The sequence below is a fragment of the Phoxinus phoxinus genome (genome assembly GCF_949152265.1).
Source record: "Phoxinus phoxinus genome assembly, chromosome: 22".
Taxonomy (NCBI): Eukaryota; Metazoa; Chordata; class Actinopteri; order Cypriniformes; family Leuciscidae; genus Phoxinus; species Phoxinus phoxinus.
Genome location: NC_136897.1, coordinates 2,497,496 through 2,513,738, shown reverse-complemented (window position 1 = coordinate 2,513,738; position 16,243 = coordinate 2,497,496). Strand labels below are relative to the sequence as shown.

The 16,243-nt window shown below is 38.9% G+C and overlaps 2 protein-coding genes across 3 annotated transcripts; one reads left to right on the top strand and one right to left on the bottom strand.

The window, feature by feature from the left end:
* Window positions 1–4,615: 4,615 nt before the first annotated feature.
* On the bottom strand, window positions 4,616–7,068 carry ppp1r3db (protein phosphatase 1, regulatory subunit 3Db). The gene is made up of 2 exons (XM_079596757.1): window positions 6,730–7,068; window positions 4,616–5,699 (listed from the first exon to the last, which is right to left on the bottom strand). The coding sequence occupies exon 2, from the start codon at window positions 5,683–5,685 to the stop codon at window positions 4,804–4,806; it is 882 nt and encodes a 293-aa protein (XP_079452883.1). The 5' UTR covers window positions 5,686–5,699; window positions 6,730–7,068; the 3' UTR covers window positions 4,616–4,803.
* A 65-nt stretch (window positions 7,069–7,133) lies between these two features.
* On the top strand, window positions 7,134–15,424 carry fam217bb (family with sequence similarity 217 member Bb). Of its 2 annotated transcripts, none has more exons than XM_079596756.1 (4): window positions 7,134–7,545; window positions 7,760–7,822; window positions 9,823–9,890; window positions 12,774–15,424. In XM_079596756.1, the coding sequence occupies exons 3-4, from the start codon at window positions 9,862–9,864 to the stop codon at window positions 13,867–13,869; spliced, it is 1,125 nt and encodes a 374-aa protein (XP_079452882.1). In that variant the 5' UTR covers window positions 7,134–7,545; window positions 7,760–7,822; window positions 9,823–9,861; the 3' UTR covers window positions 13,870–15,424. The 2 variants fall into 2 exon arrangements, with proteins under 2 accessions (XP_079452882.1, XP_079452881.1); XM_079596755.1 differs by having other exon boundaries at window positions 7,226–7,545; window positions 7,756–7,822; window positions 12,774–15,418.
* Window positions 15,425–16,243: the final 819 nt, after the last annotated feature.

The window sequence follows — 16,243 nt, the reverse complement described above, 5'->3', positions numbered from 1 at the left end:
AAATAAAAACTATATAGACCTACTTTTGATTACTGCAAAATGTACCCACGGTTGAAGGTGCACGATGAATCTTTTGTCCCTCTAGAGGTTACACACAAAACTGCATGTATTTTACAGAAGAACATTGTTGTGGTTGTGCTTTGGTTCTCTTCGGAGGAATACAATATTCATGAATATGAAATATAACCAGTTTAGATGAAAGATCTGAAGCTGAAGACGTTACTGAAGTTTTACACATTAATAGACACGCTACTTTCTTAAGAATAAACTCCAGCACAACAACCATAATCAAGTGATCTTCACAACTATAGTGCTTTACAGTGAACTCTGTTCTCTCCATCTCCTAAAGCTAAGCTGATGACACACACACACACACACACACACACACACACACACACTGTGACAAGTCAACTAACTCTGACCTCTCACACCAGACACACACACACACACACACACTCAAGTAACCCAATAGCGGATATAACGAGACACATACACACCATTTCCCAGTGAAAAGCTAGCCTGGCTCCGCCCTCCTACGTACTTCCGCTCAATTTTCATTTCCTTCAGTACGCCGTCTGGGTTTGCGGTATATTCGCGGGTTTTCTAGACAGATATATACAGATATATAGACAGTATATAAACTGGACACAGCGACCCCATATGTTTCAACGGAGAAAAGTGAAGTCAATTAGAAGCATCACTTCCTGATCGCCGGGCGAACTGCGCAGACTCAAACTGAGCTTGATGACGTAGATGTGACGTGTGTCTGACAGCTGTCAGTCTTCTAGTCGCTGTGCCGAGAGAAATCTGAATCATTGCCTTCCGAATCTCTCAGAGACGGAGAGCGTGAGCATTAGCTGTCCATGAGCTAGCAGCGGGAGCAACTTTATCACTCTCTGTGGGCTTCTCCCTTGACTTTATCAGACTTTACAGTATGTCTCCACGTCCCCCCGATTGCCCATGAGCTTCTCCGCCGGTAATTTCTCGACTGTGCGACAGAGAGTCGCGTGGTTATGACACAATCGTTAGCCTATTTTTTGTATTATTCGCTGTCAAAGTGACGACAAAATGAATGGGAGTCAATGGGATGCTAACAGCAGGTGAAGTTCTGCTAGCCAATGGCGGCTCCCTATAGAAGGTACACTTTCTGGAGGCTGGATTACTCCCTTGGTTTTCTCTGGCCAATTATTACCGGTCCAATCAGCGAACAGTGGGAGTGGCTGAGAACGATGACGCTGAGGTTGTGTGCTAGTCGCGCGCCACGAACAAACGTTAGCAATTGGTTACTGTAGATCCAGAGTGGCTCCGGGCAGATCCAATAGTTTTAAACTTCAACAGAGCAACACTGATAATAAGCTTACCATATCAGGGTAAGACAAAAACAGGTTTTGGAAGACGGTTGATGATCTATTGACTCATTATTATTATTATTTTTAATTTTGAACCAAAAAAGTTAAATAGTGTACCTTTAAAATGAAAAAAAGAAAATGAAAAAAAGTAATACAAATACCCTAGTAATAAAATAACACTGGCAGATATTCTCCACTGGTTTTATAACATCTATAACAATGTGAATGTCAGATCAGCGCTGGTTATGAGAGAGCATCAGATGCGTTTCATTGTTCAACAAGTGTTTGCATCAGCAGAACAGTATATGTTCAGCATGTTGACTATATTATTGACAGCAGGAATGATGTGGAGTGATTGATGTGTGTGATGTAACACACTGATGATGACACAGGCCTAAATGACAAAGACACACAGTGTAAATGTAGAATATGGGTTTATGTTCTCAGCCATATACCTTTTCACTGAGGATCAATTTAAAATCCCTGTTAAATATAATGAGATCTGCATCTAACCTCCGCTTTTATATGGCTATTGCGCTTGCAATCTCGTTATTTGCTCTGAATCATTCATATTAATGAAGGCACTTAAAGCTCATGCATAAAAAATTAGCTCCTAAACTGGGTCAGCCTCCTTTCATTGGAAAAAAACTGGACGCCCGAGCCACTGAAGAACAGGGTAATATTACTCTGTCACTCACGGCATTGAAACGCTGATTTTTGAGACAAATACAAAAATTATATTTGCTGTCGTCTCCAGTTCAACTACACAACTATGACGACTTCCGCTTCTGAGAACCCCGGAAATGTGAAAAGGGTTCATTTGTTTATTTCCTATGTTTATTTCACACACATTGCTGACAAATAAGGTCACAGTTTGTCATACAGATAGTTATTTATAATTAAAAAAACTACACATAATAAGTAGAGTGAATATGTATTATTGCACATTGTCCAACATCGATATGATATTCAGATTTAAAAAAAATAAAGCCAACTAAACAAAACAAGAAACGAAATTACTGTTCTGATGACTTGTGGACATCAGACTATCTTTATCGTCCGTTTTTTAATCATATGTTGAATAATTACGGATTTCATGATCTGATACACAGCGCCACCTAGTGTTCACTCACACTCACAGTAGTGGTTAACATCAGAGATGAGGATCAACAACCTCCTTCACAATTATTCATTCTTATACAATCAAAGAAATGAAATTAATAAAATATAACAAAATCACAAACATTTATTCATAAAAAATGACAATACTAGATATAGCTTTTGTTTAATTAAGTTATATTGCAATAGAAAACAACCTACATTTCAGATATGCACTGCAACTGTCCGGTTATGTGTCAAAAGTGAAGGTGTACGTACAGTAGTTTTGTTATTGCTTTAAAGACGGTGTATATTTTTAGACGTGACCTCTGGTTTCTCTCATGTCCAGCTGTAGAGTCAGAAGCGCATTGATGGCCTTCCTCAGATGCCTTTTACTGACACACAGATCTCTGTCGAGCAAAGGTCAACAATGCAAGAGTCATAATGATCACTCCAATGTATCCTTCTCTAAACATACACACTTTAAGAGCATACATAACCTTGTTTAGCTGCACGGGGCGAAAGGAGTAACATGCAGAATAAAGATTAGTGCATTATAATACAATAACTTGCCAAGTCAGCTTGTGCATTACATGATCACTTTAATGTCTAATTACACATAGAGATGTTAGACACAACAGAACATGTACAAAACCTCATTGGATAATTGGTAACACTTTAATCAGGCTTTGTGTGTTTGATTAGGTCTGATACTGTAAATGTAAGTGATTTGCTATACGATGGACGATTTATTGTGTTGTGCCTTATTGTTATAATGTTTGTTTGATTTTTAGATATATGCTATTTATGTATTGCACTTTGGTCCGTTTTTTGTTTTGTATTGAAAGTGCTTAATAAATAAAATCTGAGATGAGTTAAGTTAACAATAATGCATTAACATGAACTAAAATGAGCAATATATATTTTTTACAACATTTATAACATTTTGTTCAAACCACAATTGTTCAGTGTTAGTGTTAGTTCACCGTGCATTAGCATATACAAGTTTTGATTTTAAAGAATGAATTAGTAAATGTTGAAATTAACGTGATCTGCTGTATTGCTCATTGTTAGTTCATGTTAATAATGTTAACAAATGGAAACATACTGTAAAGTGTTGCCATATAATCCAAATAAATGTTTAGTCATGCAAGACAATCAATCAAAGACAACAAGACCGACTCAAAGACATGTTAATCCCACAATGATTAAAATAGCTCTATAACGTGCGGTATCTTGGCAGGCGAGCTCTGAGTTGTAAAGGAATTGAAAGAATGTGCATGAAGTTTGTTCTATTTTTGAAGAGACAATTAAAGATAAAAGTCTCCCGCAATAATAACTCTGAGGCGATCAGATAATTGTTCTTGGGTGGAAGTCAGTCCTGAAATTAAAGCCATTTTAAAGAAGTAGTTTACTTCAGGATTTCAATATCCTGATCATTTACTCTCCATTCAAGATGATCATGTCTTTCTTTCTTCAGTGGAAAATAAATGCAGGTGTGTGAGGAACACACTCCAGGATGTTTCTCCATATAGTGACTTCAATGGTCCAGCGGGTCACAGGTCCAGATGTGAGTTTCAGTGCAGCTTCAAAGTCTCGACACGATCCCAGCCGAGGAATAAGAGTCTTATCTAGACAAACCAGCCGCCATTTTATAAAAAAAAATTACATTTATACACTTTTTAACTCGTCTTGCACTATAGCTCTGATGCGCCACACACACGCATTACGTAATCACGTTGAAAGGTCAGGCGGTAAACCTGAAAATGTAGAGTAGTGTGAACAACTCACAAACTCCAACTTCAAAATCATCTGACATCGTTGTTTTAGCTTTTATTTATTATTATTTTTGTAAATGGCGTTTGATTTAGTCTTTGCACGTTGGCTTTGTAAGTATTTCCGCCTACATCACGCTTGACCTTTCAACCTGATCACGTATCGCAGAGCTAGTGCAAGACGAGCATTTGCAGTTAAAAAGTATATATATCTTTTTTTTAATATATTAATATATAAAATGTCTAGATAAGACTCTTATTCCTCGGCTGGGATCGTGTCGAGACTTTGAAGCTGAAACTCACATCTGGACCTTCGACCCGTTGGACCATTGAAGTCACTATATGGAGAACATCCTGGAGTGTGTTCCTCAAAAACCTTCATTTCTTTTCCACTGAAGAAAGAAAGATATGATCATCTTGGATGACGAGGGGGAGAGTAAATTATCAGGAAATTTAAATTCTGAAGTGAACTACTCCTCTAATGATAACTTCCAACTTCACATGCTTGTGCAAAAGTGTGGCTCTATAAGAGATCCTTCAGATGATGTGTAAGTTAATATCTCAATGCAACGAGGTGAGAGTCAAACGAAATGCACCAAACTACCTTCACACTCTCTAGGCACCGTTATTTTATACGTCTGGCAGGTCAGTTTATAATCACATCCAGCATTATTGTCCCAGTACTCGGATCCCGTGACCCGGAAGCGGATGGCAAACTGCAGCACGGCTCCGGGAGTCATGATGAACGGAGGGACGGGCAGATGGAAGCGAAACACGTCAGACTCCGGGTCAGACCCGTCTCTGTGGACAGTGGAGATCCAGCTCGCTTTACTCTCCGCACGGCTCTTCCAGTCTGTGAACGAGTAGATCACCGTCACCTCTTTCTCATACGCCAGATTCAACACCTGCACGGTTCCTATGATCCCCAGCTCGGAGTAGAACATCTGCTCCAGGGAAACTCTCTGCTGGATCAAGCGCTCCAGGAATCCAGACTCGGCGCTTATGTTATCAGGGAAGGCCGGCTGGAAGTAAGGGAGCTCCAGCTCCAGCTTTTTCCTGGATGCGAGCTCAGAGCTGGCCAGAAGTCTCGTGATGACGTGGACCGGCACTCGAGGATCCTCGCTGGCCGTGAAGAACTTCACATCTTCCAGCTCCAGCCCGAGGGAGTCCACGAAGCGGACCTGCATGTTCCTGCACGAGTGCTCGTCTGTGGAGGACGAGAGGGATTTCGCACGCCTCCTCATGATGGGCTTCGGCTCCGGCTCGCAGGACGGCCCGCGGCGGCCCGCAGGACACTGAGCAGGACCTGGGTTTGGGCTCGGGGGTCGTATTGCCACCGGGGTCCTGTGTGGAAGTGAGTTGGAGATGTCCTGAAGGTGAAAGCTCTTGACAGGCCTTGATGCTTCATTAAAAACGCTTGTGAACTGCAAGGCAGGTCCAGATCCATGCGGATGAGACTCCATTCTCACGGTGCTTACTATGAGCAAAAGGAGAATATGTACGAAGATATGCAATACACAAGTTATGTATAAGTCACACATGAAAATATATGAGTGTTGCTGTTTGCCAAGTAGCAGCTTTCAGGAATGTAAATATTTTTTAGGCATTTCTGCAAACTATTGACCACTCTTTTATGACAACTACAATGTGTACAAACACGGAATTCTGTTTTATAATTACATTTTCAGTTACACTTTATTTGAAGATGTCTTAACAGTGTAATTATACATTTAAGTACTGAGTACACTGCAAAAAATGCTTTTCTTACTTAGTATTTTTGTCTTGTTTCCAGTCCAAATATCAAACATTTCTTAAATCAAGATGCATTTTCTAGATGAGTAAAATTACATAATATATTAAGTCTTGTTTTCTGGGAAAATAAATAAAAATTGAGTTTTTGTTTAAAACGAGCAAAATGATCTGCCACTAGGGTAAGAAAAATGATCTTGTTTCTGTTTGAATTAAGATTATTTTTCTGACCCCATTGGCAGATAATTTAGCTTTTTTTTTTTTTTTTACAAAAACTCACTTAATTTGTATGAATTCCCCTGGAAAACAGGACATATCCTATGTCATTTTACTCATCTAGTAAATGCATCTTGATTTAAGAATTTTTAGATATTTGGACTGGAAACTACACTAAAATACTAAGTAAGAAAAGCATTTTTTTGCAGTGTGATATCAACTTAAGTAACTACATGTCCTTACTTGGAAGTGAAATGTGACAACATGCCCCATAGGTGGGGTTCATTGTAACATGACCACCATATGACAGATTAAAATGTTATCTAATCTAATCAAAACATATTTTTAAATAGGCCTATATCCAAAAAATAATAATAATAAATTATTTAGGCTATAGTGTTGATATGGCAACTAATATACACTACGTTTAGTCATGCTAGCATGTGTGTTACAACGAGCCTACTACTTCTGAGTTAGGCTAGTAAAGTTGACAGGTCTCTTTCAAGCGATACAATAATCAAGATGTTCAATGTAAATCTTACCTCAATTACGGCAACTTTACGAAGAACGACCTCGGAAAGATTAATAAACACACATTATAATTTTAAGGTGGAATTTGGAAAAGACCTCTTCACCCGAGTGTCTGTAATAACATACGCAGAGATCAAGCGCCTATGACATTTAACTGATCCCATAGGAGGAGTAGTCGAAACTACCACACCAACGATTATTATTATTAGACCACTGTACATGAGATATGACATTCTCACGTCCTGCACGTAAACAATACATAGCGCTAACACGCCATCTCCATTCACGAGAACTAGAACTATATAGCTCAGTGTCGCGTCGCTCGTTTACAGTCCACATTACAGTAGCCTATCGTGTAGACTACAGCGACGAGCGACCCTGAGCCTGTGACACTGTATTTAACTACATTTCCCACACAACAATGCGCCCTTCAGCATCCTCACATCTGGAAAACACGCCTCATTCACAGGATTCAGACTATTAACCGCATATCGATTAGATTAGTGCGCGAGACAGAATCGGGAACGCCTATTTTGACCGATGAGTCTCATTACACACAGGCTGATCCGGTGTTGTGCTGAATTATTTACGACAGAACGGGACAGATACACAGAGGATTAAAGGGACAGTGGGAGTAAACCTCACATGAACGAGGAAAAAATGGACGAGCCTTCAAATCAAAAGACTCCGTGGCTTTAAAACACGATAAATCCTCCGTTTATGAGAGTGATGGGAACAGTCTTACAGGAGAGCACTGTGCATAACAGTCAGAACAAGCTTCTTTCTTCAGATAGAACAAAAACTAAAGCTTTGGGACATGCACCAAGGTAAGAGGAATTAATAACTGTAAATTAAATTCAGGTCATGTTTTATTATACCTGCCTGATCATCCATTTATGATGAAATAGCTTGGATAAGTGGCAAAACATCTTTACATTTTTAACCTCATTCTTGCTGGTTTTGAATATATGGACTGTACTTCAGCAATCATCCAAATTTATTTCTGATCTTGACCAACCTCACTTTTTCATTGAAAGCAAGAAAACCACAACGGTGCCTTTGCATCCACCACCGAACAGTGGTGTCAGCCTGTCATCTGAACCTGTGAGTATTTGTGTGTAAACTTACATAATAATTATATAATAAGAATAATAATTCTATTTAATGGAATTTAATGCTATTACATTCACCACACACTTTTCATGTAGTGTGTAATAGAGCTGTTTGTGAATGTAAAAGGTCTGCAAAGTGCATAAACTGAGCTATTAGTCACTTGACTAATCATATTTATAATCGTGCATTTATTTGGTTTCATGTTTCATCTGTCTTCTTCATGTTTCATCTGCCTTCTTGTTGATGGACTTCTGCAATGCACCCACGTATGTCATAAATGACATATACTCCAGTTAACTCTTATAATAAGTTGCTGACAGTGGAACCGCAGCTTGATTTAGTCCTCGGCACGATGTTAGCACTGGCCCGACAGTGGAAAAGTGGCTTAAAAGAAAACTTTTGACCTGAATCGAGTCGTCAGTAACTCCAGTCTCACTTCCTGCTGAATCTGCATAAGTTTGTAACAGATTTGCATAATGCCAGTCTATGTTCTTCATTGGCTGCCGTGAACAACGTCTACTTTGACCCTCAAACACTGTAGTTTATCTGAGACTGGAAGAGTTTGGTTCATGTTGTTCATGTGGAGAAGACGCTGTTTTCTGCTGACAAAGCAAATCCACTTTGGCCCTGTTTACAGCTGGTATTAAGAAACATTTTGGTCATCGCATTACAAGGGTTGACACTAAATACAGGTGTAAATGGGGTGTTTTTACCATCCACTTCCAGAGGTAGTTGAAAACGCATTTGACCAGATTTCTTTCGTAGTTTAAACGCTGTTCAAACAGCCACAAAAGACCGTCTTCTCTCCGCCTACTGACCGAATGCGTAAACATTATGGGAAGCGCACACTAGCCTTTTGTTGGCTGAAGACCCAAGTTGAAAAACGTACCAAGCACAATGTTCTCTCAACACACAAGCTGCTGCTCTCCGTACGTTTTCCGTCGTCTCCTGTTCATATGTGAATTGCACAGGCTTATTTTGCCCATTAGATCGAAAGATCTGGGAAAAAAAACATACATTTACCTATAGATATACATAATAAAGGCTAGAAGTCTCGTCCGCGGTGCTGGCCAATGGAGGTCGACGTCCAGACCTGGCAGCCATCTTGTCACAGTCAGCTCGCTCACTCGTAACATTGTGTTTTAATGGTGCATGTACTTTTTAAATAACCATAACTTGCTCAATTTTCTACCGATTTTCAAACGGGTTGGTTTGTTATAAATGTCAGAGATGTAGTTATGACACTGCATACTTATGAATAATTATAATATTATATATTTCAACATGTTCAAGCATCCAGAATTATAGCCACGTTAATAACGTTTGTAAGAAACCAAACCGTTTGTAAATCCGTCAAGATTTCAGCGAGATGAGAGTATTTGTGTTCGTCAGATCACTCGCCTTACATCAGGAACACAGAGCTCGCCAGAAAGCTTGCCTGTGACAAGATGGCCGCCGGTGATGACGTTAGAGACTCCGCCATAAGACATCTAGCCTTTATTATGTACATCTATGCATTTACCCGCCCATAGACCCTCCCCTCGAAGAAAGCAGGACAGAAGTGGTCGAAAGCGGTCAGAAGAGACACATTGAAACACCAGGTGTAAACGGGAATGTGTCTCCCTCGTCTACTTGTGATCCGATCGACCAAATACCAGGTCAAAACAGGGCCATTGATACACTTCTAAAGGATGAGATTGATACGGTAAAACTGACACCATCAATACTGTTCGTATCACTGTGTGTATCAAGTGCTGAGGAAGAGCTGAAAATCAGATATAATGACGGGCGTTTGGTTTCCAACACAAGCTGTAGAGGTCGACCAATCACAACTGACTATCTGACCAATCAGAGCAGAGCAGGCTCTCGGAAAGGCGGGGTTTAGAGAGAAAACTGGATCTGTAATTGAGGCACTTTAATAGAACACACCAGTAAATATTAAACACATCATCATGTGAAGTATAAGTGCTTTTTCCCCGTTGTGTCGACAGGACTCTCAGCAAAGGTTCAGAAGGACAAGACCTGACAAAATGTTGATCATGGCGAACACCACAAACAGGTTAGAGATGACACATTGATCAATAAATGTTGTATTTTACATTACAGTCTACATGTTACTAGAATTAATTATTATAATAAGACAAGAACTAAACAAAACTCACGTTTCGGATCATATTACGTTTTTTGAGTCACGGATCAGATCATTTTTCCGATCAGCAAGAAAAAATTACATTTTGGGGATGGGTAACTTTGCTTTACATTTATTACTTAAAGCACACTTTAAGTAGGTACTCCAATACCACATTAAAAACCACTAGCCTAACTAATAAAGTTCAGACATTATTAAAGGCAAGTGAACAGTCAGTCAAAAATACACAAATCACAAGCATAAATAAATACAATACAACAATATTATAAATACAGTAAGGTCTAACTGTAGTATTTATTTTAGGTACAGAAATGTGACAATTAAATGTAAAATAACACTATATGTTCACTGTATACATTTAATATTAATGTTGAATCTGTGTTTTGTAGTTTGATTAACATTAATGACAGACAACAGCAGGTGTTTATAGGCTACTGTCACTTTAAGACCGAATGCATTATAATGATGCACGTGTTTCTCTTATTCTCCTTCTCTTGAGACATAACCGGCTGTGTTTACGCGAATACTTGCCGAGACTGGTATTTTAACACCATTTTGTGTTTACTTGTCCATCCAAGTGTATGAAGACGCAAAAGAAGAATACATTTGGAGTTTGTGCGCTCTCTGAAAGTACCGAATTGAATTATCTTAGCCTCTTCTAGCACTGGAATGGTTTAAAATCTACTGAGTGTGTAATGTAGCAAGACAAATTACTAGACGTGCAAATTATAAACTTTCAGACTATGGCGGTTAAACTTTAAATGAATCCGCCAATCACAAGCGTGCGTAGGGGAGAACGTAACACTTTTTAACTTTCTCAGTTTGTGTAAATCTACTTAGGGTTTAGAGTATTTATTTTCCCCCACATTCATTTCCCACATGTCTAGGACAATTATTTGGTTTTGTTTTATTAATATAGTGTATACTTTTTTTTCTTGATTTCCCCCGAAAGAATGGAAGTGAAATGTGACAACATGCCCCATAGGTGGGGCACTTTGTAACATCACCATATGACAGCTTAAAATGCTATCTGTTCTAATAAAACAATTATAATAAAGTCAAACCAAAATATGTTCTCAATAAAATACAATTATGAACTTTTTCAAATAAAATAATGGCATTTTTTTTATAATAAAAAAATAAAAAAATTGAGTTTGACAACAAACACACCGGAAAACACAGCTATACAGCATAGTTCAAAACAAAATAATAATAAATAATTTCTGAACATTGACTCTCAGTCTTTATTTACATGTTTCTCATGATTACTCAATAGAATTCATAAAAGTATAGAATATAATAGCATATTTAATAGGGTCACATTGTAACGCATTGTTACAACATGCCCCAGCTGCACAACTGGGACTTAAACCCTGCTAGTGTCTTCTACTGGTTAGCGAAGCATTAAAGAACTATCTCAACTGTTAAATAACAGATTGCAGATTAAAATAATATCAGATTTGTCTAATTTTAAATAAACACAAAAAAATTGAGATGAAAAATGTACTTTTACTATGGTTAAATAAATGTTCAGTGATATTTTACAAAGATTTCTGAATTTTGGCGCAATTTATTTTACCTATATAGTGTTGATATAGTAAATACACCAAGTTTCATCATGCTGGCATGTTTGGAAGTATTTAAAGGGATACTCCACTTTTTTTGGAAATAGGCTCATTTTACAACTCCCCCAGAGTTAAACAGTTTTACCGTTTTCGAATCCATTCAGCCGAACTCCGGGTCTGACGGTACCACTGTTAGCATAGCTTAGCATAGATCATTGATTCTGATGAGTCCAGTAGCATTTCTTTCAAAATGACCAACGAGTTTCAATATTTTTCCTATTTAAAACTTGACGCTTCTGTAGTTAAACCATGTACTAAGATCGACGGAAAATGAAAAGTTGCGATTTTTGGTCAACAAACCAACGTGACAACCTGCTTGCACAGGGAGCGTGCCTTGTCACTCTAAAAAATGCTGGATTGTTTCAACCCAATTTTGGGTCAAATATGGACAAACCCAGCCATTGGATTAATTTTTTTAAATTACATTTTTAACCCAACGTTTGGGTTTGTTCATATTTGACCCAAAATTGGGTTGAAACAACCCAGCATTTTTTAGAGTGTAGCATGGAGACATTTGTGAGAGACGATTTAGATGACATTTACTTTGGTGCTGATCCCTAACCGTATTTATTTGGAAACCTAATTTTCCGCCTAAAAACTACACAAACTTAGTCCCGGTCATGTTGGAAGTTACCGAGCTGGGGACTATTTTCAGGTGCTTCGTCATATCACTACGCCTGCTGCACCTACAGTACGGCCGCACAGTTCCTTGATTCTTACGCCGGAATGAGAGTAGCTCCTAGCCATACAGGCTTGGAAAATCACAAATTTTCCAGAAGAGTCAAGTTTTAAATAGGAAAAATATTGAAACTCGTTGGTCATTTTGAAAGAAATGCTACTGGACCCATCAGAATCAATGATCTATGCTAAGCTATGCTAAAACTGGTACCGTCAGACCCGGAGTTCGGCTGAATGGATTCGAAAACGGTTTAACTCTGGGGGAGTTGTAAAATGAGCCTATTTCCAAAAAAAGTGGAGTATCCCTTTAAAACAAGTGTGTTACAACTAGCCCCGCATTACGTTGTGCCCCGCGCTCCCCTACGGATCACGGATCAACAACAATCCGTTTAACCCCTAACATGTACATTACTCATGTCAATACATGAACACTTTAAAGTGTGTCCAGATGTTATATCATTTTCTAAGACTTGACTTTTGGTTCCTCAAGGCAACACAACACCAAGATCAAATCTCATGCGACTTCCAAAAATGGACAAAAGGAGAGGCGGCAAAAAGCAAACAGCAATGGTGCACAGGAGATTGGCAATGGTGGCAGAGGGAAAAGCTCAAGGCCTGTGAAAGTGCAGAGAGAAGACGAAGAGGAAGGCTGTACGCTGCAAAGTAAACCCAGAGAAGAGGACAGCGCCAGTGACCTCTCCGATTCTGAGCGATATTCTGTGTTTCCCGCTGAGATCTCTCCGCCGGACCTCGACCTGCGCACAGAAGTCATCGACCCGTCGGACTTCCAGACCTCCAGAGCTGCGCACGACAAGCTCAGAGGATCCTATCCGGATTTCTTACCTCCTCCTTTCAATGCCTGGAGTCTGAAGCAGTTAGCCGTGTACTTGAACACCGACGGCAGGAGCGCTCCTCGGCCCAAGCCCGTCGGGAAGCTCGAGAGATACCTGGACCGGCTCCTGCAGATTGAATGGCATCAGATCCAAAGTGTCCAAGAAGACAGTAGCAAATCCAACACCCCAACGCCTAGAGTTCGCCACTCGTCTTCTCACCTCAGCCTCAGCTCTCCGAAATGCATCCTCCAGTGTCAGCGCGCGTTCCCTTTAGCGCTACTCTCCTCTTTAGCCACCCGCCAGCTTTCAAGCTGCACTTGTCCACAGTGCCAGAACCAGTATCTCATCTTGAGCGGATCGTGCCGCTCTCACGCCGTCCATCACCACACACCCCTGGAGAAGAAGAAGCGCAGCAGCAGTGAAAGCAGAGCTCATCCGATGCCGTCGAGACTCAGATCCCGCGAGCACAGACTCAGCGATCCTCTGAGCGAGAGCAGCCACTGGCGGCGCATGCAGGCCGCCGGGAACATGCGCAACCCGGCGGGATTCACGCGCGATCCGGAGCCGGCCACGGCAGCCGGCGTCTGCGAGGTGAAGAAGAGGAGTCGCTCCTGCGTGGGCGTCAGGGACATCGGCGTCACGGCGCGGGGACGCGGTGAGCGATGGAAGGACTCAGAGCGGTCACACACACCCGCAGACTCGGCAACTACACTGACCAGGAAACAGAAACACGTCGGATTTGTCACAATGTAACCGGCCGGGAACACTTTCTGTAAAATTAATGAATTTTAAATGCATTTGATAGGAAAATATCAAACCAGGTTATGTATTTTCTGAGAAATTTCACTGCAAAAAATGCTTTTCTTACTTAGTATTTTTGTCTTGTTTCCAGTCCAAATATCAAACATTTCTTAAATCAAGATGCATTTACTAGATGAGTAAAATGACATAATATATTAAGTCTTGTTTTCTGGGAAAATAAATAAAAATTAAGTGAGTTTTTGTTTAAAACAAGCTAAATGATCTGCCACTGGTGTAAGAAATTTTTTATTGTTTCTGTTTGAATTAAGATTATTTTTCTGACCCCATTGGCAGATAATTTAGCTTTTTTTTTTTAAAGCAAAAACTCACTTAATTTGTATGAATTCCCCTGGAAAACAGGACATAATATCCTATGTTATTTTACTCATCTAGTAAATGCATCTTGATTTAAGAATTTTTAGATATTTGGACTGGAAACTACACTAAAATACTAAGTAAGAAAAGCATTTTTTTGCAGTGTTGTGGAATGACATTTACTGTAGCAACTGATAAGTTATTTTAGTGAATGTATGAAGTCAGTTCATATGGACATGGCGTTTTGCAAACAGAAAGTTGTCTTCATTTCCAACAGTATCGATTCATCATTTAAAACCTGTTTTACTTTAAAGATTGGAAATGATATTTGGTGTGATGTTTTTTCTTTCTTTCTGGTTCTCTTTTGTGCATACGCACGGATTTGTGTTCGAACGGTTTCATGAACAAATCATGATTCATGAACTTTTGTTGTAAATTGTATTCTAAATTTACGAAAAATGTGGGAACAACTGAAACCACACGCACACAATACTCTGGGTCTTACACTACATATACATGTATATTATACATACATATTTCATCTCAAATATATTTCATAACAACACACACACACATACATTATAAGCTGTTTCAACCCGATCTCACGGCAATTCGTACGAATTTTACGAGGTGGCTAATTCGTACCAATTCATACGACCTCACTCGTACGAATTTGTACGTTTTTTGCTAAAACGTACATATTTTACGATTTGCCAAAATCGTATGAATTCATACGAATGACCTACCCCTGACCCCGCCCCTAAACCCAACCGTCACGTGGGTTTAGACAAATCGTACAAATTCGTACGAGTGAGGTCGTGAGATAGCGTTCCATTTATAAGCTGTTTTTTTTCATGGGGACCAAAAAATACATGGATTTAGGATATTGGTGTGGACTCTGCTATTCTTTTATATTTAGAATGATTTATAACTCCGTCTTTATCGTATCGTTGTCGCTGTGAACGGGCCTTTAAGCCTCTTAAGTGCAGCACAATCATTTTGTCTATTTACTGTATGACAGCATTATTTTAAAAATGAAGTTTATTATGTGTTTTTGTAACACTATACGCATGCTGTACCGCATGTTTATTTTTGTTTCAAATCTTATTTTTAGTAATTATTCTTTTATTGTTGTTGTGTAATAGCAATATATGTATGCCTACATTAATTTCTCTGTATCAGCAGGTAAATGAACAAAACAATATAAAAAAAATTTCAGCAATACTTGTCTGCAGATTATGCAGATTATTAATTTACAGTAATGTGTCTAATGATATTCACTGTTAACATTGAAACACACCATTACCCTCAACTCGACTGTCTTACTGTCTATACTATAACTTATAATTTGTTATTATTCTGTGCCTGAGTCAAAAGTTGAATGTGATGGGCATAAATAAAACATGTTTGTAAAGCTCCTCTTGACATGTTTGTAATAGCCGTATCCAAAGTAATTCCAGATGTTTTGGGAACAGATTCATTTCTTACCAACACTACTGCTACAATATAAATAAGTTAATACACTGTAAGTATAATTCATATTTTGAATAGGGAAGAAGTGGTCACAAGGGCGATATGGCATTGATGGTCAATGCTTGTTCAGTGGTTTTGAATTCTGAATACCTAGTTAAAAATAGTTTAAAATTAGGATATTGTTATGAATGTCTTCCTCTAAACTAAAAACCACTGAAAGGCGTTCAGACAAGACTCATACCTTTTCCATTTAGTTTTTTTCCCCTTCAAAATATGTTGTGATTCATGATTGTTCTACTGTTTAAATGTTGTTTTACAATTTATTTATATTTCTTGTTTCATAAACAATGTTCTGTACAAATAATTGTTGTGAGAACAGAGGCCATCATGAAAAGGTTATTCATTTACATGATGTGATGGATGTGTCTGTTTCATGAATGTAAAATATTTTGATTGTTAAAAAAAAAGAAAAAAGAAACTGTGATTATAGTCTGGTCAGAGATTTGGTTATTTTTCAACACTATTTTAGCTAAAAAAA

Bases quoted from the DNA above. Each gene is read 5' to 3' on its own strand.
- ppp1r3db (XM_079596757.1), bottom strand. From the start codon at position 5,685: ATGGAGTCTCATCCGCATGGATCTGGACCTGCCTTGCAGTTCACAAGC.
- fam217bb (XM_079596755.1), top strand. From the start codon at position 7,439: ATGAGAGTGATGGGAACAGTCTTACAGGAGAGCACTGTGCATAACAGT. The intron at 7,823-9,822 runs GTGAGTATTTGT...TTGTGTCGACAG, and splicing joins TCAGCCTGTCATCTGAACCT to GACTCTCAGCAAAGGTTCAG. The intron at 9,891-12,773 runs GTTAGAGATGAC...TGGTTCCTCAAG, and splicing joins ATGGCGAACACCACAAACAG to GCAACACAACACCAAGATCA.